Raw genomic sequence first — 25514 nt, 5'->3', positions numbered from 1 at the left:
TCGTACGAAGTCGGGATGCAAAGATTGTATTCATGAAAGTAAAGCTTAAAAGCGATGCAAGTATTTATTATATTGAATGTTTAAGTCAAATTTGTTAAAATTCTTTTTTAGATTAAATAGAGCGTTAGGTTAGATTAAAATGTGTCCTGAATGCTGTTATGCAAGAAAATTCGATAAAAAATATATTTTAATTCTCAATCTATTTTGGAACGCTTTACATTTAAATGATAGTTAAAGTTAAAATAGTCGTTTATATATATGACTTGAATTCAGGGCTGGGAATCTGCAGCCTAGTCTAGCTAGACCTTTTTTTTCACGCAATGGATCCTTTTAGCTACCCGGGCTCTTGAGGGGGATACCGGGTTTTGTGGGATTCCACCCTACTAAAACCACTGCGATGGCCGTCCTTGGTAGGAATCAGAGATGCTGCGGGATACTGTCGATATAATATAATACATCCGCCATTATCGTGCAGTGCTCGGCTCGTGGCTCGGCGGATCTCTTCTCAGGGGTATTAGCCAGATCACTACCAACGAAGCATTTAAACTGTAGTATTGACTGTTTTGGTACTGTACATGCGTTTCGAGAAAAAGATTCCGTGATACATTAAAAAAAAATGTTAGTAAAAATTGGCACAAAAATAAAATTTAGGTATAATTAAGTATAATTCGCAAAATATAATGAACAGCTCGAGTTTTCAAATAAAAGTCTTAAATGAGATGCCTAATTTTATTTAGGATTACAAAAAACATTACTTTTAACCGTAGAATAATTGGTTTCAGTTTATAATCTAAAATTTACACTAAAACTCGTTTTTTTTTATTGTTTAGTACATTGTATAATTTAACAAATCAATGAAATTATGAATTTGTTTTCTAATCACTAACTTTTGCGTAGTTTTAATTAAAATTCTTCGAATCGATATTTACCATCTTGCTTGCTTTTTTTGTGCATCTATGTTGAAGACGTTAATTTTTGTTTTAATAACATGCACTCTAAGCGACTCCTCATCGATAAATGAAAAAATATCCAATTATTTTAAAAGTGGTAAGAAATCGTTTTTTAATATTATAGTGTTTATTTTAACCGACTTCCGAAAGGAGTTTTTATATATATATTTATGTGTAACTTTTTAATTAACAGTTTTTGATTTTATTATTATTATTATTCAGCGTAGTCACAAACATTAATACATAGGTATTTCAAGAAGTATAGACCTTCATATACAATCTTATATTGCTCTTTTTAAATATATGTGTCAATGACCGAAAGTAAACTTATATACCTACACATGTTCATATGACTGTACCAAAATATTGTTTATATACACGGCTTGAATCAAGGACTTCAGAATCTGCAGCCTTATAAGAAAGACCTCTTGATCAAAGAGGTTTTCAAACTGTTGTGTTGACTTTATGTGCGTCCATCCGAAGACGTCGATACGCCGCCAGCCATGAGATCTAATATGTCGTGTCCCCTGTGTGTTTATTATTTACACTGTCGCACTTTAGACTTAATTAGTGCAAAGCAATATAAAGCAATGAGATGATCGCCTATAATTTATTTTAAATCACGAAAATATATTTTTTCATTATTGTTTGAAAACATTAACTGTTCAATATGACATTAAAAAAAATATCCCGCTGCGTTTCTTTCGGAAACTCGTCGGACCTGAGAAGGAACGGGGAAAGACGTATTCATGTATATTTATTGTTTCAGGATACGTTTCTTAAAATTATAGGTACTAAACTGGCTTTTGTCATTTGCAGATGTATTTAAGGCTTTTCAAAAAGACTGGCAATCACATAGAAAATCCTTCGAGAATGCTTTACTGTTGGTTAGTTGAAGAGGATACATTGTCTTTTCGTTATATTTGTCAGCAAGCATCAAATTAAGTCTATTTGTACAACTGGTGGTATTCATAACTTTCTTCTAACAGGCGTTGAAAGACAACTTTGGTCATAGAAGCATGAATGTATACGTGAGGCGATCAACGGACTCGCTTCGAATATCCAATGGTTTTTATTCAAGCGACAATATAGTTCACTTGTGAGTACAACTGTATCATTTTAGTCAACGATAAATTATCCAATAGCATTTTTTTATTTACTCGGCTATAGGAAGGCTGACGAACAAATGGGCTTGATGTTAAGATATTACTTTTGCCCAAAGCACTCGTACTGCAAGATAATGTAGTAGGTATCACTCCTTAAACAATGAATACACCCCAAATTAATTTAAGCCTATAACATCACAGCCACAGCCTATAATAATATTGACTCACTTCACCTTTAAATTAAAATGCAAATACAAAACTTAAATATTTGGTAGTATAGTTACTGCTACGGAGTGTTTAACCAGAGGAGACAGAACGGAGATTACTAGTATCTATAGTAAACTTATAATTAGAATCGAATATTTTGATAGAAACAATGACAAACATTGTATGATCACGAGAAGTAAAGATAATCTTGTAACACCAAATTTTCGACTTCGCAAAGTCAATATATCCCTCATGAGGTAAAGATCTATTCACAAAAAGAAGGCACGCCCTTTCACGTTAGATTAATAAATTTAAAAAAAACAACTTATTTCTATTTTGTTGCTGTATTAATCCTTTTTTAATTAATAATATAATTAATACCGTGTAATCACGAGCATCACTCACTCGTACTTTAAATCTGCTTGGAAGGACCTATTTGAATGAAAAATATTTATCGTATGCTATACTAAAGCAAACAACACGTTTTTTCTGATTGTAGGCTGTTATTTCAAATGACTCTCAACGCCTTACCCCATCTCCTGATGCCGGAGGTTACATTCGCGCTCGCGTCTAACGTCCTGCGGGTGGAGGCTGGTCTTAGCAAAATGATAGTGGAGTCTAGTTATCTGATATTCAGGAACGAATCGGATATTCAGCACACCGATGATCGAGATACATACAGAAATTCACCATTTGCTTTTGAGCGTGTAGAAGACGTAGGACGGTTGGCGTAAGTGAATGGTTCAACAAACAAATAATAAAATTAACTTCATATAAATTAATCTTCATAAATTTAAATTTCAGGTACTCTATTTTGAATTGTGCATATTAATGTATTGATACGTATTTTATGTTTTTTAAAAAATCATTGCTAGTATACAGTTGAGTAAATTGTACTACAGTACCTACGTTAATTCAATCTTAAGGGAGTCGGATAGAGATGTAATGGTTAGTCATTACTTGTTCCAAAAAAAGGAAATGAGGAAATTTAGTGTTTGGAAATAAATGTATGTAGAATAAAACGATATATTGGTGAATCGTTCGAATTAATTTCTAAGACATAAACGAAATTGTTACGATAATTGTCAAGAATATTTTAATAGCACTTCGTAAGAGAATACGGTACCTCCGTATGAGTCCTATACAATATCGTGTTTAGGCATGAATATGTGAATAAAATATGTCTAGTATTAGTATTTGGCTCAAGGTCTGTTCCCAAATGTGGTATCTGTAATATAATTTATGATGTCCATCATTTGTTGTTAGAATGGTCCCATATTACGTGTTATTACGTACTTCGGAACGAATTAAATATGTCGTTACAGCTTAGCAAATTCCACATAGGTCTATTTCGTAAGCTATTAACAAAACTAGATTCCGAAGAAGCTTACAAATTTCTTAATGTAATTTATTTTGTTGATTCCCTTGCTTCGATTAATCATTAATTAAGTCGGGGCGATCCGTCGTAACTTGGCGTTGTTCGTAAACAAAACGATCGGGCGGTCAGATCGACTGCTCGTTGCCATCGAGCGTAATTAAATTATTTCGTTCTCACGTACGATATAATCTACAAATGGAAAACTAACTTTTTTTTTATTAACACGTTGTGGTTAGCCTATTTAAAGACTGTTTTATAAATTACCCAACATACACAGACACACAAAGTAAAAAATCAAAATAATGATATGGCAGAGGTTATTTCTAAATATTCAAATAGTGGTTTCTGAAATTTAAATTTGTATATAAATCGTATTACGCTTTCGGTGCTAATGAAGCGCAATACATCATAGATATCGCTTAAAATATTCTGTTATACCCTGTACAAGATAGCTTGATCTTTTTGACAGGCGGGCTGTTGATGAGAAACAGAAAATATAACATATATAACAGTCGATGGAACGATGGAATGCGTAATTCAAATTAGAATTCATTTTTTTTTAACTTATTTTTCTAAAAAGAGTTATACCAGCTAAAGAGACCCCAACCAAAAGCCAAAGGTCAAGTGAACAGGGTATAACATATTGTTGTACAGGGTATAACGTATAACATATCCGTCACACGAAACCCATCAGATATTTCTCAACCAATCAAAATCTGTCAATGAGCCTAAATAAGTTTTCACTTCAAAAACATATATGTACATTTAAATAAAGATAACAATTTTAATGTTTGTCTATTTTCAAATTATAATAACGTCCAACATCGTTTTCGATTAAGTAGATCGTTAACAACATCAATATGGATTACGATTCATCGTTTCGATAAGTCTGATTATTTATCGTTGATTCATCGTGTCGAAAAATCTTAATGTGTATGTATATAATTCGACAATCGAGAGATCGGTTAATATATAAAGGAAACGATCGCGGTTGACATACGAATGAAATTTTTAATTATACCTATTTACTGTTACTGTCGAGATGGCCCAGTGGTTAGAACGCGTGCATCTTAACCGATGATTTCGGGTTCAAACCCAGGCAGGCACCACTGAATTTTCATGTGCTTAATTTGTGTTTATAATTCATCTCGTGCTCGGCGGTGAAGGAAAACATCGTGAGGAAACCTGCATGTGTCTAATTTCAATGAAATTCAGCCACATGTGTATTCCGCCAACCCGCATTGGAGCAGCGTGGTGGAATATGCTCCAAAAACCTTCTCCTCAAAAGGAGAGGAGGCCTTTCGCCCAGCAGTGGGAAATTTACAGGCTGCTAATACTGTTTTCTTTTAGTATCGTAGCCGATGATTGTACATTAGTCGGCTATACTATAGCCAAACTGAGTGGCCAATCGGTGACATTAGGTCACGACACATTCCAAGTACGGGATTGCAAATTTAGCGTCGAGGTAAATTTATTTTTTAAACGATCGATTACTCAAGTCTATATCCTATTCCAAAGGCCGACGAAGTAAAACCCCAGGTTTAGATATTCCCTGCGATTTGCTAACAGTTCTGCTATATTGTACAAACCTATCTTGAATTACTCGTATATATCTTTATTTATAATACGACACTTATTCCACAATACATTTATCCACTAACCATTATACCAACTTCACCGAAATTCAAAACGTCTTTTCAAGAAACCACAAAGAATATCATAGATTATTTTTGACTTCCACCAATAATATCACGTCAATTCAAGGTCAAACTCGTTGTCTTAACTTCTGCCATTGGAATAGATTATAGATGAGTTTTGTTGTGATGTGACATCACATTTAGAAGATACTGATGTTGCAGAAATTATTTCAGATATCACCTTTTGAATATACTCATGGGCGGCTTCCAGTTATAGCGCAATATTTTTCAAAGAGCCAGGGTATGTTTTGTTGTATTTAGTAATCAGATTTTACTGGATTGCTTTAATAAATTTAATATACTTTTTAAGGTAAACAATTGGAAATCTTGTTAACAAAGCCGATTCGTGAAGAACTAATGCCAAAACTTCAAGCAGCTGTATTTTCTTATATCAATTCATCACTTGTATTTGGCGATCACTTAAACAAATTTCGGTAATTGTTCATGAAGTTTGTTAATAATGAATTAATAATTTAGGTTTTATTTTGTTTACTTTCTTTTCTCAACTGTCATTTTCGTGAATAAGATCATCAATTGTATTAGCTCTCTTTAAGATCAATTAGGTAATCTCTGGTGTCCACTACATCATCTACTCTGGCTATTTTAATCTTATACGCAACAGTGAGTTCAAAAAGAGTTGTTCACCAAAAGCAAAAAAAAACTTAGAATAAAAAATAATTATGTAATTTTATAATTATTTGTAGTGAATATCAAGACGATGTTTTTAAAATGGTGTCAAAAAATATGACAGAACTAGTTCGTAACCTTAACAATCTAACCGTTAACCTAAACGAAGAAACGGTTGAATTGGAGCCAGTAGAAACGTCACGAAACTATTCGGTAAATATATTATCGGATTTACGATAAATTTTGCTTCTTATTACAACCTGGGGTTCCTGTCTCTCTTTGGAATATGACTAGGATAAAGTGCCGTCCGAGGTTCTGGGTTTTAACCCCAGGAAGGTTGGGGAAATAAAACGTTACTGGGGTTTTTTGTTCTAAAATTTTCAGTAGCCATTCAAAGTTAGGACTTTCAGGAGCAGAGTTTTGATTTTCATAATTTTACTGATATTTTTAACTTTGCCAATTAATACATTAAAATCTTACGTTAAAATAATTTAGGGTTATTACTCAACTTAAATTAAATCGATGCTTAAAAGTGTTGAGTTAGTATTTTAAATAATTTTCAATTTAATTTTATTGGAAAAAAAGAGTAACTAATAAGTTTTATGCCAGTTTTTCTTGGAAAAATGTTGTACTATTTTAGAGGCATAAAAGTACAGAGGTCATAAGTTGCAGACACGTTATAATTAGAAGTTAATACGCTATCAGGTGCACTAAATACCATAACGAGGCTGAAATTGGCATAAAACCGTATTTTTTTTTCAGTATGACGGGGAGTCACGCTGGGACCGAGTTTTACTACATAACGTAACTTTATATGGCTTGGATACATTATATTCTTCACACACTGGTGGCCCTTTCAAGTTGCAGTCGCCGTTGATAGCAGAAGCTTTTAGATTTAATTCCATTACTGTAAGACATTAATTTATATTGTAGTATGGTAAATGGTTGAAAAGTGTGAATATTAATCGACGATTGCGAGTTCATATCCTAGCAAGTACGACTGAATTTTCCTTCTCATAACTGTAGTAGTGGGACATTTACATGCTGTTACTACTAAGATATTTTGATGTCATAATAAACTATAATAAAATAATTACACAGTCAAACTACTACTAAACCTGTTTACAGGTAAAAGGGAGCCTTTTCGTTGAAAATGACACTGTTAAAGGAGAACACAAATTTGCAGCTGAAATTATGGATACCACAGTAAATGTTGAAATTAACTTGGAGACATTCGAACCGATCTTTAAAGTTTTTAATTGGAGGTAAAGTATAAAGCTAACGTTTTGCAAAAATATTTAATCTATGTCACATAAATATTTTAGCTTAATAGCCGGGTGCTGAGAGCAAAGTCTAGTAGCTTATAACGGTTATGACATGTTTCTTCGACTATTCCTCAAAACATAAATCTCAGCTTAATCGTAACTGATGAACAGTTAACTTATTTATATTGGTTACGATACGATTTCCATTATATTCCGATCCAAATTCGACTGAACCGCAACTGGATCGTTGTTGTACTAGAATAGGAAAACGGCTGTACGATAAAGTGACAATTTGTAAGTAGAATTGGCGCCCAGGTCCGTGATCGAATGGATGATGTAATTTTGAAGTGGCGAAGAACTTATGATAAAAATAGTACTATCGTCTATTTTCTATAAAAAATTATAGTGAAAAACTATGTTAACTTAGAATAAAAGTTAAAATTTTAAATAATAATATGTTGTGTGATCCATAATTTAATTCGTTACAAGGTCACGCAACTAGTCATGATCGTTTGACAGACGACAGAATCTTATTCTCTCAGCGATGTAACTTTACCGACATCGACTTATTCTAATTATGAAATTTAATTACTTTATTAATTAATTTTGTGCAACTATCTTTGTCTCATTATCCATCATATACTTCCAGAAAAATGGAACTCTCTCTAGTTGAGCTGGAAATGTATTTAAAGGACCGTCGAGCAGCCAGCGCGTTTCTTAATGGTTATTTAACAAACAAACTACCCGAGGTTCTGAAAGAGCATTTGGCAAATACATTTGTTCAATACAAAAAATCAATGGTCTCGCCTAATTCTGCACAGAAGTTGAGTAATGTTAATGTATATTGTCAACCAAATGCACCAGCCCCGATGGAAGGATATCCAAATCCAAATGGATATCCTGTTTTTCTCGGATGGTATGGTTAGCAGAAGAAAATCGCAGACTAACAACTTTGTATATGAATATTGAGTGCTTTCTCACTTCAAGGAATTGCAAAGGAATTAACATTACTGGGTAAATAAATAAATTATTTAAAGAATAAATTCAATATTTTTCTTATTTTACTTAAGTGTCAGTAGGGCATAGATTAGTTTGCTAACGTCATGGAGGATGGAATAGACAAAACAATTAGTGATCGTTGACATCGATATTATTTTTATTTATTTTTTTACATAATCTGGGTAGGCATATGACTCCACTCCTCTCGATGGTAAGTGCTATTGGAATGCAAACGTGTAGACGGCCAGTACAGTCAGGAAGAATGAACTGATGATAATGATGATGAAAGATGCCTCTTCAGACCTCTTTTGAAGGAACCCAAGTTATAAGAGGAGAGGAATACGTGTGCTGGTAGAGAATTAAATTTTTTAGCGATGCGACAAAGAATAGTTTTGTCAAATTTAGGCGGTGACATCGAGAGCCAGTACGCTTAGATTTGCGAAGGAAAGGCGAAGCAGGAATTAGAGAGGCCTATAGAAAATATTGGCCGATAATTTGTAGGGTCAGACTGATCCTCTTTTTTGACAACCGTTTGGATATTAGCTTCCCTACGAGCCTTCAGCACATATCCTGTTGAAAGAGGAACAGGCGCGTTAACACTGGAGACAGCTCCACTTCAGCACTATAGCTGGTATTCCATCAGTGATTACAGCTCTGTACGCACACGCTGAGTAATATTAATGTGAGGCATTGTGTGGTAACATAAAGGTATTGTTGATGGCAACGTACTATAGTCATCGATCACAGAGTTGTAGGAAAAGAGTTTTGCCAGAAGATCGGTTTACTACAACGGACTGTGAGCTAGCGATCCATCCGGCTTAATGAGCGGTGGTAGCGCAGTATGGCAGAAATTGTTTTGTACAGAATTTGTCAGACACCAAAATTATAAATTCAATTAAATTTTAAAGATATTACAGTAATCTTCGTCATCTTAACAACATAAGCATATATATAACGTTGTTAAGGGGATGCATAGCTAATCAGTAAGTAAAAGTAAAAGTCCGTAAATGCCCCACTGCTGGGCTAAGAATTCTTCACTTATCGAGAAAGTTTGGACCTTCTTCCATCACACTGCTTCAATGTATGGATACACGTGTGATCGAATTTTCGATACGTGCAGGTTTCCTTACAGCTGAGTTTGAGGAGAATTAACCACTTGATAACTCAGTGGAACTAGCCTGGGATTGAACCCACAATATTCGGTTTTTTATCTCGGTTTTCGGCATTCAAACAATGCTGCTAAAAATAATAGATGAAAGATTTTTTTAATGTGATAAGCATTTAAGTCAAGACAATGGTTCTTTTAGTTTTAGCCAAGTATTCCTTTGGCTGTACACGTTGCCTTTGAAAGGTATTTAAATAATATAAACCTATTCATTTATTAATTATATTAATATATTGATGGAGATGTTCTATTGTTTGTTTTTGGTTCACGAGGCACGCTTGCAACTGATTTTTAGCTAACATAAGACTAAAAGGTAGAATTTTTTTAGTATATAGGTACGTTTTTGCCAAGACATCTTTTATTTCAATATAATCCTAAAATAACAAGAGAAAGAAGAACAAATCCGTTTGTGTTATGTAAAATTATATGAACTCTAAGTTGTTCTGGTGAGAAAATTATAAAAAAACATTATGAAAAACAATTTTTTATTACATTTCTTATTTTAAACTGATTTGTAAATAATTATATCTTCGTCGAAATCTGTGGAATAATCCAATTTGGGTTTCGACGTTGTTGTCCGTTGTCTCATTTTTATCGGTACACTGTAATAAAAAAATAAATATTTTTATTGGTTTTTGCAATAAATTTATTTACTACAGATTTTTGATGACTTTTAACATTATGGCATTTGTAAATGATTTTAATCATCATCATATCCCAGTTCCTCTAGGCTGTAAAATAGCACTCATACAACATTTAACTTATGTACAATATAATACCCATACTATTTATTGTATGAATGGAAAATTGGAGTGTATCAGAAAGGATAAGTTAAAGTTAACATTACGAAAATTATTTCATTTAAAGAAATGGTTGAGTAGAATTACACTTCACTGGAGTAGCGGCATGACTTTGTTTAATATAACACAATACCTTACAGCGCGTACAGAACAATTTGATTTTTTAATTCAACAACATATTTCATTGAATTGAAGCGATATCATTGCCGAGAGCCTAAACAATCTATTATATTCATTACGGATTTGTGAAAATAATGGCGTTTTAAACGTGGAAGTGGAACAAGGGTTTATTACAAATAAATATACATATATTAAACAAGAACTATTTATATTGCACAATGTAGCAGAGCTATAAGCAAATCTTAAGAAAGATTGATTATTATTTGATTTATAATCAACGATTTTGGTAAGAAATTGCCAAGGGAACGGAGGAAAATTATTATTAAGTTCACATCACTTCCGTTCATCTTGCAGCTGAGAAATTGTCAGCTACTAATTTCGTTACTTAGCAGTTTAATAGAACAAAGTCATGCGTGCCATGGCGCTTCGGTGTAGTGCAGTGCCATTCAGTGATCTGGTTTATTTGGTTTGTTATGGCAAAATTCGATTTAGATTCAAATATAAAAAAAAATGCTAATTAAGGCAAATCATTAGGGATTATTAATCACTTCTTATCTAGAAGCTGATTTCATATGTGGAACACATACATCATACTAAACAGACTAAAATAGAATTTTACATACAATAAAAGCAAAGACCGTTAGTTATACAACCTTTTTAGATTCTCTTCTGGTCGCAATTTAATACCCGGAGGCTCGCCTCTGGCACCGTCGTCCTCCTCTTCCGATTTTTGTGGTTTCGCAAGTACACTACCGAGAGCTCTGAGCACTTTACTATCGTAATGTTTTTTTTCATCTGAATCTATTACTACTGGTCGTAGCACTGGGTCAAACATTCTCATTATAATCTCTGAAGTGCCACTTTGCCATATTTTGGTGGAAACTGTTGGATATGTCACTAACAGGTGCTGACTTGGATGTATTGATACAAAGTAGTGTGGTTCCTATGAAAAAAAACAAAACTGGCTGAATGATAGTTTGAGGCAAAGAAAATTGCATATTATATATATCTTTGGTGAATGACTGCAATAGCCCAGATTGGTAGGGAGGACACATGTTAATCATAGACGTTGGCTCAGTAAGAAATATATTAACCATTCCTTACATCTCCATCCTTGGGAACTAATATGTTATGTCGCTTGAGTCTCTAGTTCACACTGGCTTCCTCACTCTTCAAACCGAAACTCAACAATGGTGTAAGTATTGCTGTTTGGCGGTAGAATATCTGATGATTTGGCCTCACCTACTCAAACGGCCTTGCAAAAAGTTCTACCACCATGTAAAATCATAATGTATTACTTATTTCCTAAGCCATTTGATTTTTAATAGTGACCTATGTGCTAATGTAAGACGTTTAAACGTATCATATCAAGTCCATTCAACCGCATTATATTTTGGAGCTTACCTTGGAACTTCTAGCTGGTTCTTGATTCTCTTCATTAAGTGTTCTAGGACGCTCTAAGTACTTTGTTAGTTTTTCAGCATACTTTCTTGTATCTTGGTCTTGCATCCACTTATTGGACAGTACTGCTTCATCGTTTGATTGTACTTCTTGTTTATAGTCGTCAGTCAGGTTAAATTGAAATACTGTAATGTTTATTTTTCATAATATTTACGATAAAATAATAATGATACAATTTGTTTGAAGATTTACTTCTAGTAGTGCAAAAGTGCAGTATTCTTTGAATGGTGAGATAAAAAAAATAAATAAAGGTGGAAATTTGAGAAGGGGTAGTAAGGTTAGACTGGGGCAATAGTCTATAACTATGAATTAAACTGAAAATCAATACATATGTACATAATTTTGTATAATACTATGGTCAGCAACAAAATTTCCAAAAATGGTTATTTTCAATGCCGTTCGATCGTGTTTCGAAATATTTAAATATCGAAACTTGCTGAGATATCAGAAATCACAAAAATCTTGTATCGTAGCATCTTTTGAATAAAATATTATCAAATATATTGGCTAGTAAGTTATAATAATTTTACCATCTTCATCATCACCCATTCTTCTTCTGGGAGCTTGGATATCTGGTTTGTCATAGAACTGTCCTCTTCGCATATAAACTTTTATATCGCCCCCTTAAAAAAACATTCTTATCTACTTAATCTGTAAGAGTTATATTTAAAAGAAAGTTTTAATTCGAGAGTAAAAAATAAAATAAGGCATAATAATTACATATAATAAAAAAAAAAATCGGTACAATGGAATATCTTATGACTTAATACTCATATCTTGCGAACGAAACAATCTTCAGGCAGATTATGACATAAAATCTGAGTATCGTCTGCAATATACACAATAATTCTAATACGTATTCTAGTACATTCTTGAAGAATGTAAGTGTTAAGTTGGTAAAGCATTTTTATGCATAAAACTTATCATTAAACTGTAATTACTTGGTTTGTTTCGCTCTTTGCACATTTTAATTTTAACTACACGAGTACCCACTCGTGTAATTTAATTAATCCTTGAAATGAGACAAAACATTTGGATGAAATAACGTACAGAATAGAGAACTAAATATACAAGTTCAGGAAGATCTGTAGAGTGTTGAGGAGTGGAGTTTGTTCGTAACATGATAGAAAAACATAGAATAGATTGAAACAAATTATTTTTGTTAATGATTTTTTGCTTTATTTTGACGATGTTCTTTAAAAGACTTGTGACAAAAAACGTCGAAATATAAATATAATAATGTAATGGAAACCCCAATGGCTCCACAAACTCATCGAAAGTTCTTACTCTTCGCAGTTTGTTCGAATGAACGACGGATGAATTAATTAGTATAATTTCGGGCACTAGGTTTGTAGTATGTAGCGTAGCAGAACAGTCATTTGAATTGACAGCCTTACTGAGGCCATTTATCTTTGGTTACTTTTATCGAGCATTTTATATTTCATCCATATCCATATCTATGTTTCTATTAGGTTACCTAGACGAAGCTCACTCACTGCTTAGGTACGTTTGGCAATTTAACAAGTTAACACTCACAGATTAGAAGACTACGTATAAAGTATAGTAGGGTAAATATATGACGGTGATATACATATATACTTATACAATTCTGACTACAGTTACGGTTCTACTATTCTTAAGCAAACTTAATTGTTTCTTTCTTTTTTAATATAGTAACTCCGTCGACTAAAAGGGCTGCCACATAATAATAAATTAAAAAAATATATATTGACGTGTGATTCACATTATTTTTATAAATTAAAAATATAATACAAATAATTATTTTAAAGTTCACGTTTAAGTTTTTTAATTTACCTCTAAAAATAATAAAATAATTAGTTAGTATTAATTGATTAAGTGCTAGTATTATTATTAGTACTAATCTTGTTCTATGTAAAATGGTGTATTTAAAAAAAAAAAAACAAAACCATTTGATATTCTTAGTAATGAGAGGATGAATTTTCTTTCCCGTGAGTCATATTATATATAATAATTACTTCTAAGTGTAACGAACTCTGCCACGCAATAGTTGTAGCCGTAAGCGATGCCAGCGACGCTTGCAATAAGCAGCCCGCAGCATACAGAGCAAGCCAGCCAACACGAAAGACAGAACGTCAGCGCCCTGATTTATTATATACAATAAATAATAATAAAGCGATCATTAATTTCTTAGCATTTTTTTTCTTTTTATAGCGATTTGTAAAGGACCGTATAAATTTTCATTACAGTAAAATGAAACCTGAAAATCTATACTAATATTATAAATCGTATCTGTCTGTCTGCCACGCTTTCACGGCTAAACCACATTAATAAAATTTAGTAAAAAGCAAGCTTGAACCCCAAGAAAGGACATTTTATACGGCTTTTTATACGCCGATTTTATAGTTCACATAGTTTAAATAAATAAAATAAAAAAAAATCTCTATTCTTATCTTTACTTTTGGAAAGGTGCTTCTTTTAAATATCTATATATCATGATAATACTATAAATAACATCTTACCTTTGAAATAAATCCAAAATCCAAGCAAAGCAGTTACAAATGTGGCACATTATCCAACATTCATACACAAATGTACAGCCGATAAGACGTCATAATATTATACATGATCACGACATTTGCACGATCACGATTACCTGAAATTATATATAAAGTACATTTACTTAGGATTTGTGCAAGTCTCTCCGGGAAGGTAACATCCTTTCATCACATATTTTACTGCTGATAGCACTATTTATGGTTAGTATTATTGTGTTTCGGTTTGAAGGGTGACCGTTATGGTTAGAGGTGATATAACTTTCTTAAATTCCCAAGGTTGGCAGTATTGGCGATGTAATGTTTGATTAATATTTCTTATAGCGTTAATATCTATGGGCAATGATGACTTAGCACAAGACAGCCTATTACCTGTACGTTTACGACAGCCTATATAACAAAATCCGTCTGGTCCCTGTAATGTTTAGACTATTGCACAGCTCTTCTTGGCCAATTTTAATAGCGATAGACATTCTCAAGTGAGCTATATGATAATATCACACATAAGAAGGACTCAAATCTACAAAATAACTGGTGGAAAAGTTCAATAAAAGTGTACACCCTACACTTGTTTGGTATAGGATACATTTTTTTGTAAGCCCAGCTTCAGGTATTATTGTCATATTACTTTATCATGTCATTTTGTGTTTCTAGTATTGTATTATTATTAGTATTGTATTTATTAATTTTGTTGGTTTTCGTTTAGACATTTTACTAAGTTTTTGTACACGTACCTATCTACTAAAAAGATTATAAATATTTTATGCATTGCTACTAAGGCGGAGTCAAATATATTTGGATAAAGATTCAGAATTTCATGGAGTCCTCTGGTTAAGATTTCTTATGTTCCCGAGTTACTTCCTCGCTCGGTCCCGCTCGCATTCATAAGGATAGAACATTACCACGCGTTCATATTAGGACTATCGCTCCTACCGGCTTAAAAAAAAGACCATAAAATAAGCCTAAATAATTCAGGCTTTTACTAGTTATCTTACTTACATTTAGAAGAAAATAATTAAAATAACATAAGTAAGCGGATGAGAAAATATCGTTACGGAACTTTTTTATAGTCTTCTATCAATTTATTTGGATATCTCATATCATCAGGGCGTTACAATATTATGTTACCTGTCTTGTCTTTGTCTTTCATATACATAACGGGTACACCTGACGTCACACGTGTGTATTCATACGATAACTGTATCGATGGGCGCTGAGACTGTATCCTGTATTATTATCGAGACAAACAAAGCTTTGTACTAAGGTGTAATGTAATCCATATGGAAATTTTAATAGGCAATATATGTGTAAAACCAGTCAAACGACACGTGAGATTGTTGAATAAAAGCAAGAGTGGATAGAACGTGCTATCCATATGCATGTGGATATGGATTTGAATTTTTATAAAACAAAGAGATTTTAACATTCATGAGCTTCATAACACCAAATGTTCGCAATTTCAATGATTAAATTTTTGTACCCTTTGAAAAGAAAACTTATGAAATTAAAAGGTTTGATCTTTTCTTAACCAATCGACAATATTGTTCCTTCAAAATGTAATTAATTAAATGATTTATAGACAGAGTAAAATTAATTCTGTCTGTAAACCATTGCTTTACGAATTGAAAGTTTAAAAAAAAAAGTACTTTATCGTATTTTCAGTGAATTGAGTATATGCATCGTGTTTTCAGTGAATTGATTTGAGTAAAAAATACAATTCTCAGGAAAAGTGGAAAACCTTATAAAATAACATGAAAGTGTAGAAAGTTTTCTTCGTTAGACCTCATACAAAGAATTTGAATAAATAATCTTTGGAGACCTACGGTCTCTAGCCGTCCTTCACGAGTGTTGCCATAACTTTCTTAATAAATTGTAACTTTTGAAAGGAATTAAATAAAGTACTAATTTTATTTCTAAAAAATAAATTTTACTTTCATTCGATGTCTACGGACATCTTAAGCACAATAGTTTTCATTAAAGTTCCATTTTGTAATTCAGTATATATTTAAACTAATTGTATAGTCGTTGGTTTTGGTTACGAGTGGTATACTTAAGATAACAAGTTATTTATATAAACTGTTGGATTACTAAATAGATACATATTTCGCACGCAATTATAGTAACGGCCAGTGCACATCTGTGAAGCCGTAGCGCAAAATTTGTCATGCTTCACAGTTATTAAAAATTATGCATTTCTTAATAATAATATAATAAAATATGTTTTAGATCTGTTCAAGCAGGTTCGGCGCTGTCAGATGTGTTCCGGCTGTAATTAAAAAAACAGAGCGGAAATATCGAATTAAAAAAATCAACAATAATAAAATCATTTAAATTTCGAACTACCTAATTTGTTGAATCGTTAAAATTATATATTTTATTTTAACATTGGTTACTCGTCGTTATATTTTCAAATAATTCATTTTGTATGCAGCGGCACGTTGAACGAAATTGTTATACATATTTAAGTAGGTATACATACATAGCTTTATGTTTTTAGAGTACACATTGCCGACACAAACTAAATTCAAATGATTAGAATTCACGTTTCTGTATGTAGATAAAGAATTTACATTTGTTATGTGGTAGTGACAGCAATGGACGATGGGTATGACGATTAAATTCTATTTTAGTGGGAGATGTTAGGAAAACAACCAGTTTGTTTCGAGACTTTGCCTTTAAAAGTTCAAAACATCCCACCAACCAGCTTGGAGCACCATGGTGTTATAAGCTCCAAAACTTCTCCTCAAAAGTATAGAAGGCCCAGCAGTGGAATGATTATACGGTGTTATTTAGTTTTTATTTATTTTATTTATATATTAAAATTTTAATTACCTTTTATATTTTTTTATGATATAGATCGACGGACAAGCAAATGGGTCACCTGATGGTAAGTTTCTTAACCATTCCTTGCATCGCCAAGACGCCGCCAACCTTGGGAACTAAAATGTTATGTCCCTTGTGCCTGAAGTTACACTGGCTCACTCACCCTTCAAACCGGAACACAACAATACCGAGTACTGCTATTTGGCGGTAGAATATCTGATGAGTGGGTGTTACCTACCCAGACGGGCTTGCACAAAGCCCTACCGTCAAGTATGACTGTTGATATAAAAATACCGACTGCAATAGTAATCTGATGATGCTTATGATGAACATATAACTAGTATATATAACTAACTTATTCCATTATAATTATCATTTATAAAGCTTTGTTATTAATTAGTGGTTATATTGCAGTAGAAATTAAACTCAACAGTAATATTATGGCGTAAGAAAATATGTTCTAATTTATAAATTAATTCTGAATACACTTCATACATTTATATTAGACTGTTTTATTTAAATAAAGAAAACATTAAATTAACTCTCTCTCGTAGAAGGTGTAGCGATTCGTAGCGTTGCATATTAAAACTGGTTTCGAGACCGCTAACCATCAAAATGAAAATTAAAACTTTATTCAAGTATTTTCTTACAAGAACTTTTAAATAAGTAACTATGAAACCTAATTTTACCCCAGTTGACAATATTCGATATCAATCGTTATTGAAAATTTGAGGAACTAACATTAATTTTCATATTTCGATTTTTTTTTAAATCGATATAACTAAAGTTCGTTATATAAAAATGGTGTTGAAGTTTAGAAAATAAACATAATATAAATAATTTTTATTTATTCTAGTTGGTAGGGTTGTGTGCAAGCTGGTCTGGATAAGTTATATTCTACCGCGAAACAGTAGTATTCAGTATTGTTGTGTTCTGGTTTGAAGGAAAGGGCATCTTAGTTCCCAAGATTGATCGCACATTGGCGATGTAAGGAATGGAAATATTTCTTACAGCGCCATTTTTTATGGGCGGTGATGATCACTTACCATTAGGTGCCCCATTTATCCGTCCGCCTACATACATCATAAAAAAAAATATATAATCATGACAGCTCTATCGGTTTTAAGTTAATAAAAATCATAGGTTCAAATAATTATTGTTATTCAAAATAAATTAAAATAAAGGTCTTGTGTCGAATTAAACGAAAGCTCAAAGAAATGTAGTGAAATAAAAAAAAAAAATCAACATATATGTATAAAATATAAGTATTCGGATTTTATATTGCTATAAAAATTTGCATGAGAGTTAAAACATCTGGTACATTTTAATTCTTTTTGAGACTAACATAAAATAAACCCGTTTTGAAAACGTCAAATAAATATTTGTGGTCGCCACACTCGTTGAAAGGTTTATTTTATTCTAAAAAATAAAATATAAGCCTTTGTCTCTTTATTTTAAACTAAACAAACGACTGTTTATTTTAAAGCAGCTGGTCTTATTTAATTTTTCACGCGCTATCAAAAGGGCTTAAAATTGCCATGGCTTTGATGGCTCCAGTTTTTAGTTATCGTGAAAATTTATTTTTACGTTATATAACTATCACAATACCTGAAAATAAATGCTTCGTTGGTCTAGGCTAGCTTTTAAAGGGGTACATGTCAGTCACCTCCTCGTGTTGTACCCTGGGCAACGGAGCCGGCTTAAGCTTGCTCGTCGGCCACGGCTAAGACTGGCGGGGGGGATGCCGCGGGGCTGCTCCTGGTACGTCCCTGATCGGCGTCAGGGCGGATCATGTGAGTGGCCTCATTGGCTAGGAGGGAGTGGGAGGGCTCGCTACTCGAGCCTCCCAAGTGTTTTAAACCGACGGTCAACGGCGGAGCCTACCATCTTATACGCCGCAGGGCATCACCTTCGTTGACGCCCAGCCTCCAGTGGCGGACTCAGGGGAGTTCGCCACATTCCTACGTGGAGGATGAGGGGAAAGGCGCGCACTAGGCGCGCTTTCCATGAACATTCAGCCGCCTCACGGCGGCTGCCGCTGGTGGGGTCGCGGTTGCATGCCCTTGGCGATCCCGTGGCCTCACCACTCGGCGGCATGGTGGAAACCCGAGGATGGTTTTAGTGGGTAGGACAGGGCATTAGCATTTATTTATTTATTTATTAGGTTCGCTAGCGATTTTTACATTTGTCATTCTTACATAAATACACAATTAGGTATATACATCCATAGATTATGTAAAATCATTTAAAAGCAAACACTACATGCTAATTAAACTATTAAAATTACAATTGTTTACTACAACAACAAAAGTGAAAAAACGAAAAAATGCAAAAGAGAAAGAAAAATCTATTAAAACGTTTGTACGCATATTTCGGCTTAAACATTACTCTGGTATATAAACATTTGTTTAGACTAGTAAAAGTTAACGAAATTCAATAATAATATAAGTACTAAAATATAATCATAAGTGTATTTTATTAATAATTCGTTTAATCTTAATTTAAGGTTAAATAATAAAAGCATTAGCGTGCCCTGGCACGGGGCATTAGATCCCGGTTGAGTCCCAAATACCCGTCCCGGTCCCCCGACCGGGCGGCATGAGTAAATGCATTGCCTCCTCGTAAAATAAAAAAAAAGGCTAGCTTTTAAAGGCTGCAGAACCTGAGGTCTTGAATTCACAATACGGTTCAGTACAATAAGAATTCTCGGTAACATCCTTGAGTTTCTTTGTTAGATTCTGTTGGAACGCAGTTCCACACTCTCCGGTCGTATCAGATTGCCGTCCCTTCGGATTTAGAGAATTATGGAAAACAAAATGAACTTGTGCTTGAGTATTTGTGCAACATATCCTACGCATTTTCCTATTCCTTGAGGAATTTAGTGAAGAGAGAGATTAGAGGATTACATAGCAATAAGTAAAAATGTTTAGTTTAAAATAACATTTCTCTACTACCTTTTCAAAAACAAACTTCTTATCAACTTTATTCAAAAGAAACGATAGATTATGTTAGAAGTTTACCTTTATGTTTAACAATTTTGTTTGAAAATTCCGATCGGAAGGTCGTGTTTCTTTATCACCGATACAAAACAGTTCGCAATACCATTGACTGTCTGGGCACGAATCAGAAGGACAACTTTGGAAATTGGAAACTATATACCTCATGCGCACAATACTATTCATTTCGATTCTTAAGAATCAATATAGTATCCGACAGTCTATAAATCCCATGAATAGAATATGTATAAATTCGATTATACAAATTTAAAATTCTGATATACTTAAATAAGCTCACCTTATGTTTGTAGAATTCATAAAATGTATATAAAGATATTAAAATTAATCTTTCGATAAAACACGCAAGAACTTATCCAAAAATGTAGAAATTATATAAAAGAATTATATAGACTATACTGATTTGACGCAACAATTTTTTTCTTTCATATAATATTTCTTTTTCAGAAAAGGTATTCCACTATACAGCCTTGAAATATGCTAACCTTTTTCACATTGCATGGGAACGTTGAGATTAGATTAATCCAATTTTACGCATGTTGTATTTCGAAACAAATTAAAATTAGGACTATAAAATACATATAAATAAAACATCCCTTTAATAGAAATTTTAAATCGTATATTGCTTTTATTTATACGTATTTACATAAATATTATCAAATAAAAATATTAAGATTTTTAAATCTTCGGTTTTGTGTTCGTGGCTTCATATCACAATAAAAAAACAACGTCAATATTAACAATAATTCTATAATGATTATAATAATCTCATTCTTTGCAAATTGTAATAACGTATAATAATAATAATAAGCGATTAATCAAGTGAATCATCAGTCCAATTATTTATAGAAGAATGATTGATGAATATACATATAATGCAATTCATTTAATATTTTTTGTCCTTAAATTATTGTTGTTAACATCGTCAATTAGATTTAAACGATTTTGTTTCATTCGTTTTATAATCTAGAAAGTTCTATTCCCAAACATAACTACGACGTTATTAGATATTAAACAATTGCGGATTAAAACTTACATGAGTTAAATAAATAAATAGTATTGCCAAATGGAACTAGATTTGTTTTGTTGGCTTGAATGCTGAGTGAGTCAGTTAGTCATTGGCGGGATGATAACAACTTCACTAAGTAAACTACTTTATCTTCATAGACGTAAATAAAGCCACACTTTTTCAAAAACAAATTCCATAGAGATTTGTCAAAACAAGTACATATTTTTGTAATTCATTTAAATTAGTGAATAAATATACGAATATTTCAATGTAACTTTTTAAGGTTTTTGGAATAAATTTTCATGTCAAGGTCACCTTTTAACCCTTACTGTCATAATACCAACTACTTTATTTATCGTTTTATTATGATGTGTTTTAGATAAGTTTTTTAAAAAAAAACACAGAATATATTATTTTGTTACAAAACAAAAAGTACATAATCATTACACGTCATAAAATAAAAGCGGTCGGTTCGATACAATAACGCTAGAAACTACTAAACTAGATTTATCCGGTTCACCTGGTGGATTGATTGACTCTCGGAAAGGTTTTAGTGTATAAGATACTGAAGTATCTATACGGGAAAGTGATTACGTTAAGCAGTGTACACGATCACTAGAATACGAAACAATACTGAATACTTAATCCACTTACATGCCCAGATATTTTGCACATTATTTTGTTTATAAAAGCGATTTTATTTTTGTTTTAGTGGGGGCGAAAAATTCCCCATGTGCAGAGAGAGGTTAACAAATCTACTCTTTAGAATGGATGAATACTGTTTGCGTTTAGTATTTACCTAATTGAAAACTTGTTACGGTGAAAACAAGTCACACTTGATCGACACTCCGTTTATTCAACGAATGAATAATTATATTTGAATAGCGTATTCGTGTTGTTTAATTTATTAACTCTTTTCAACAAAAAAAAAACCGATACAAATACAACGACAGTGCATGAAAATACGCGTGACGTAACGAAATTTCAGATTTAATTTAGTTCATTGATACAAAGTAAACTACTGCATTTTATTTCATTTAAAAAAAATATATTATTTTCTTTTTTTAAATATTTAACGGAAATTTAACATTCATATTTCTTTAAAAATAAAGTACAATACTCGTCTATTATTAGAACGAGGGTAACATTGCTTTCAGATAGACGATGCGAGTATTAACATTCAAAATACATGTTCGGAAAATTATAATCTTATATATAATATTATATAGGCAATACTTACTATGAATACCTTTAAAGAATGATTAAGGACTATATTATATTACTCGCCTGTCGTAGTTGGTTTTTCTTTGACATATTAGATATTAGACATATTTCTTTTTGAAAAGAAAATCACGGTGCTTGTCCTAACCGCTGCATCGAGGTATGTACAAAAAAATAACAAAAAGTTTTATTTATAAGTAAGATTAAGATATAATTATTTCACAGTTTGTTTATAAAAATCTAGGTTAAAATCTTGCAAACTTAAAAGTTTATTTATTTAATAAATTCGACAAAATGCATTTTATCGTAGATACTACTATAAAAAAACATAAACATGTAACAATGAATATTTTTTATTTATTTTCTGTTGAATTGTTAGTCGGACGTTCAAATGGGCCACCTGATGGTTAATAAGTTACCTTACATCGCCAACCAACCTCGGAAGCCGAGATGTTATGTTCCCTGTGCCTGTAATTATACTGGGTCACTCACTCTTCAAACCGGAACACAACGCGGCGGTAGAATATTTTATATTGAAATGATATGTGAGATATACGAGTAAGATGATTGAGATATGAGACAAAGCCTTACCACTAAGTGAACACGTGAAAATGATGAACGTGTAAGTGAAAAAGTAAGGGCTGAAGGTGTTAGGCAATTTTTTTTAGGATAAAAACCTAACCTATGAAATTCTAGACTACAATCTATCTCTGTGTCAAATTCCATCCAGATCCGATTAGCCGTTCTGGCGTGATTGTGTAACAAACACTCAAAATTTCGCATTTATTATATTAGTAAGTATTGAAATACTATTTATTAATTATTGAAAAATTATTTTAAAAATGTATCACAGTTATGTAACATATTTCGGATAAAATATAATATAGAATGCCATGTACAAAATTCCAGCGAACGGTTCGATTTTTAAAATTGCGTACTAAAACGGTTCCACGTAAATGTAACCAAATATTCGAGATTCATCCATAATCCGCTTTTCGGTTTCCTGGGCAAAGGATTTGAAAATCGAACACAAAACTCTTTTAAATATTTAAGAGTATATAATAAAATACTAATAGATGTTATGCGAATTAAAAAATGTAGCTTTGTATTCGGAAAAATATTTGTATTTTCTTTTTAAATTAAATATACATTAATTTCTATGTAGTTTGGGTTAGGTTAGCAATGTTTATGGTTGTTACAATATGTTTTAATATACCTTCTTGAAAGCGTATTTGACGCTACAGATTAAATAATCTTGGTGGCATCAAAGATGTATTTCCTTATCTTGACACATTCATATCTTAAAATGCATTTTAAAAATCACATCAAGACTTTTATGCCAATGCCAAGAATTTACAAGTAATTGTCGCCAACTGTTTGTGTTTCGTGTTAAAAATCTACAAATCGAAACAATAGACAAACTACGAGTTGTGTACTACTAGCGTAGCAACTATTTGAGACGTTTCAGTCAGTCGCTGTGGGTCTAGGGAGGTGCACGTCCGCCCGCCCTTCGTCATTCGCTTTCTGAATCGTATTTCAACTTTCATAGAACTGAAGTAACTTTGTGTATTAAGAAAAATTAAAGTTCTCAGTGTTGTTCGTGTAATGTGCATTTAAAACTACTTTTGACCAGGATTGAAAGGGATTTTTTTAGGTAACTTTTTATATTATTATTATTTAATATAAACTTTTCTTCGAAATATTATTATTAAAATGTTTTATTTAAAAACTTCATAATGAGTTTATTTTCGTTGTAGGTTTTATCAGCTGCTCGTTAACTGTAATATGATGACAAGTAATATTATTTTCGTATGTGATGTTTTTATTTACCAAAGAAAATAGTTCATGATGATTTATTTAAGAAGTTCAGTTGAAAAACAATTTAACTTAAAACATATTAAAAAAAGAACTAAAATAATAACATTGTACGAAATTATGAAATATATTTAATTAATTATTATTTATAACAACAACCTACTTTCAAACTTGTATTCGTACTGTTATTAATGCAAAACTTATGTAAAAATATTTTATTTGACGGATATCGTACGACGAATAGTCCCTAATGTATTATTAGTGTAATATACATACATATATTATATATTTTTAGCATTTTTATATGGTAACTAACGAGTAACGCTACTTATAAACCATCAAATTTAGTAGTTATAAAAATTTTGCAGATGAATTTGAATTTAATTTTTATATACGATCCTATACAGAAGCAATTATATTTAATAACTCATATTTTATTTAAGGCAGAGTGAGTGCTTCATTTGCAATAAATAAAATAAAAAGGGGCTTGGAAAAGATTTATAAAGAGTATATTCCGTACGTTAATTCTAACGTTAAATATGATGTTTCATGCTTAAAGTACTCTCGTGTTATGTAACACAGCTTTTTAAATAAATACGCGTATAAACACGCTTTATATGGAAGGTTACGATACAAAACATTTAACATAAATACATACCGAAATATTTATGACCATTGGTGGTTACCTAAAAAGGCTAGCAGCTACCGAATTATATATTTCCGTGACTACTGAATTTTATGGTACTTTTGTTTCAATCCTTGTGATTCTAATAAACGTTTGCATAAATGTCATATTCTTCATTTATTTTTCTATGAACTATAATTGGTTTTTAAAATATAACTGGCGGATGCATTCAGCCAATGGGCAGTATATTTGTAAGCATTTGCTTGTAATATGTAGGAAAGTATAAAAAAAAAGTTTAGCCATTTACTAATTAACAATTGTACGATATATGTTTAAAAGTACATTTTATTAATGAAGTAAAAACTTATTGATTTAATTTCTAATGTTAGTTGAATTTAACATTTGGCAAAGATTCAATTGTTATTTATCATACCTAAGGTCATCTCGAGAAGACAAATTATATTCTTATATTTTTATTTATATCGTAACTGGTACTATCGTAGCTACCCATTTTGACTTCGTAACAATATAATGCCCGTTAATGTCCTACTACTGAACTAAGGCCTCCTCTCTTGGAGAAGGTGTGAGGTTCTTGGTGTGTTATGCACCAAGCTGGCTTAAAGTCGGATTGGACCTGCATGGCAGAACATCATCCGACAAATTAAAAATTAATTCAAGATGTTTTTTTAACCGACGAG

The 25514-nt window shown here is 32.1% G+C and overlaps 1 protein-coding gene across 1 annotated transcript; it reads left to right on the top strand.

The window, feature by feature from the left end:
• Positions 1-923: 923 nt before the first annotated feature.
• Positions 924-8156, top strand: LOC135193592 (uncharacterized). The gene is made up of 11 exons (XM_064216683.1): positions 924-1047; positions 1770-1837; positions 1940-2049; positions 2763-2993; positions 4992-5106; positions 5513-5579; positions 5649-5772; positions 6043-6178; positions 6728-6874; positions 7094-7230; positions 7880-8156. The coding sequence occupies exons 1-11, from the start codon at positions 957-959 to the stop codon at positions 8154-8156; spliced, it is 1503 nt and encodes a 500-aa protein (XP_064072753.1). The 5' UTR covers positions 924-956.
• Positions 8157-25514: the final 17358 nt, after the last annotated feature.

This window comes from Vanessa tameamea, chromosome 13, assembly GCF_037043105.1.
Source record: "Vanessa tameamea isolate UH-Manoa-2023 chromosome 13, ilVanTame1 primary haplotype, whole genome shotgun sequence".
NCBI classification, from domain to species: domain Eukaryota; kingdom Metazoa; phylum Arthropoda; class Insecta; order Lepidoptera; family Nymphalidae; genus Vanessa; species Vanessa tameamea.
The sequence above is the reverse complement of the archived record's forward strand: the minus strand, read 5'-3'. Positions and strand labels throughout refer to the sequence as shown.

Coding starts and splice junctions, on each gene's coding strand:
- LOC135193592 (XM_064216683.1), top strand. CDS start 957: ATGTTGAAGACGTTAATTTTTGTTTTAATAACATGCACTCTAAGCGAC. Junction 2,050..2,762: donor AGCGACAATATAGTTCACTT/GTGAGTACAACT, acceptor TTCTGATTGTAG/GCTGTTATTTCAAATGACTC. Junction 5,107..5,512: donor ATTGCAAATTTAGCGTCGAG/GTAAATTTATTT, acceptor AAATTATTTCAG/ATATCACCTTTTGAATATAC.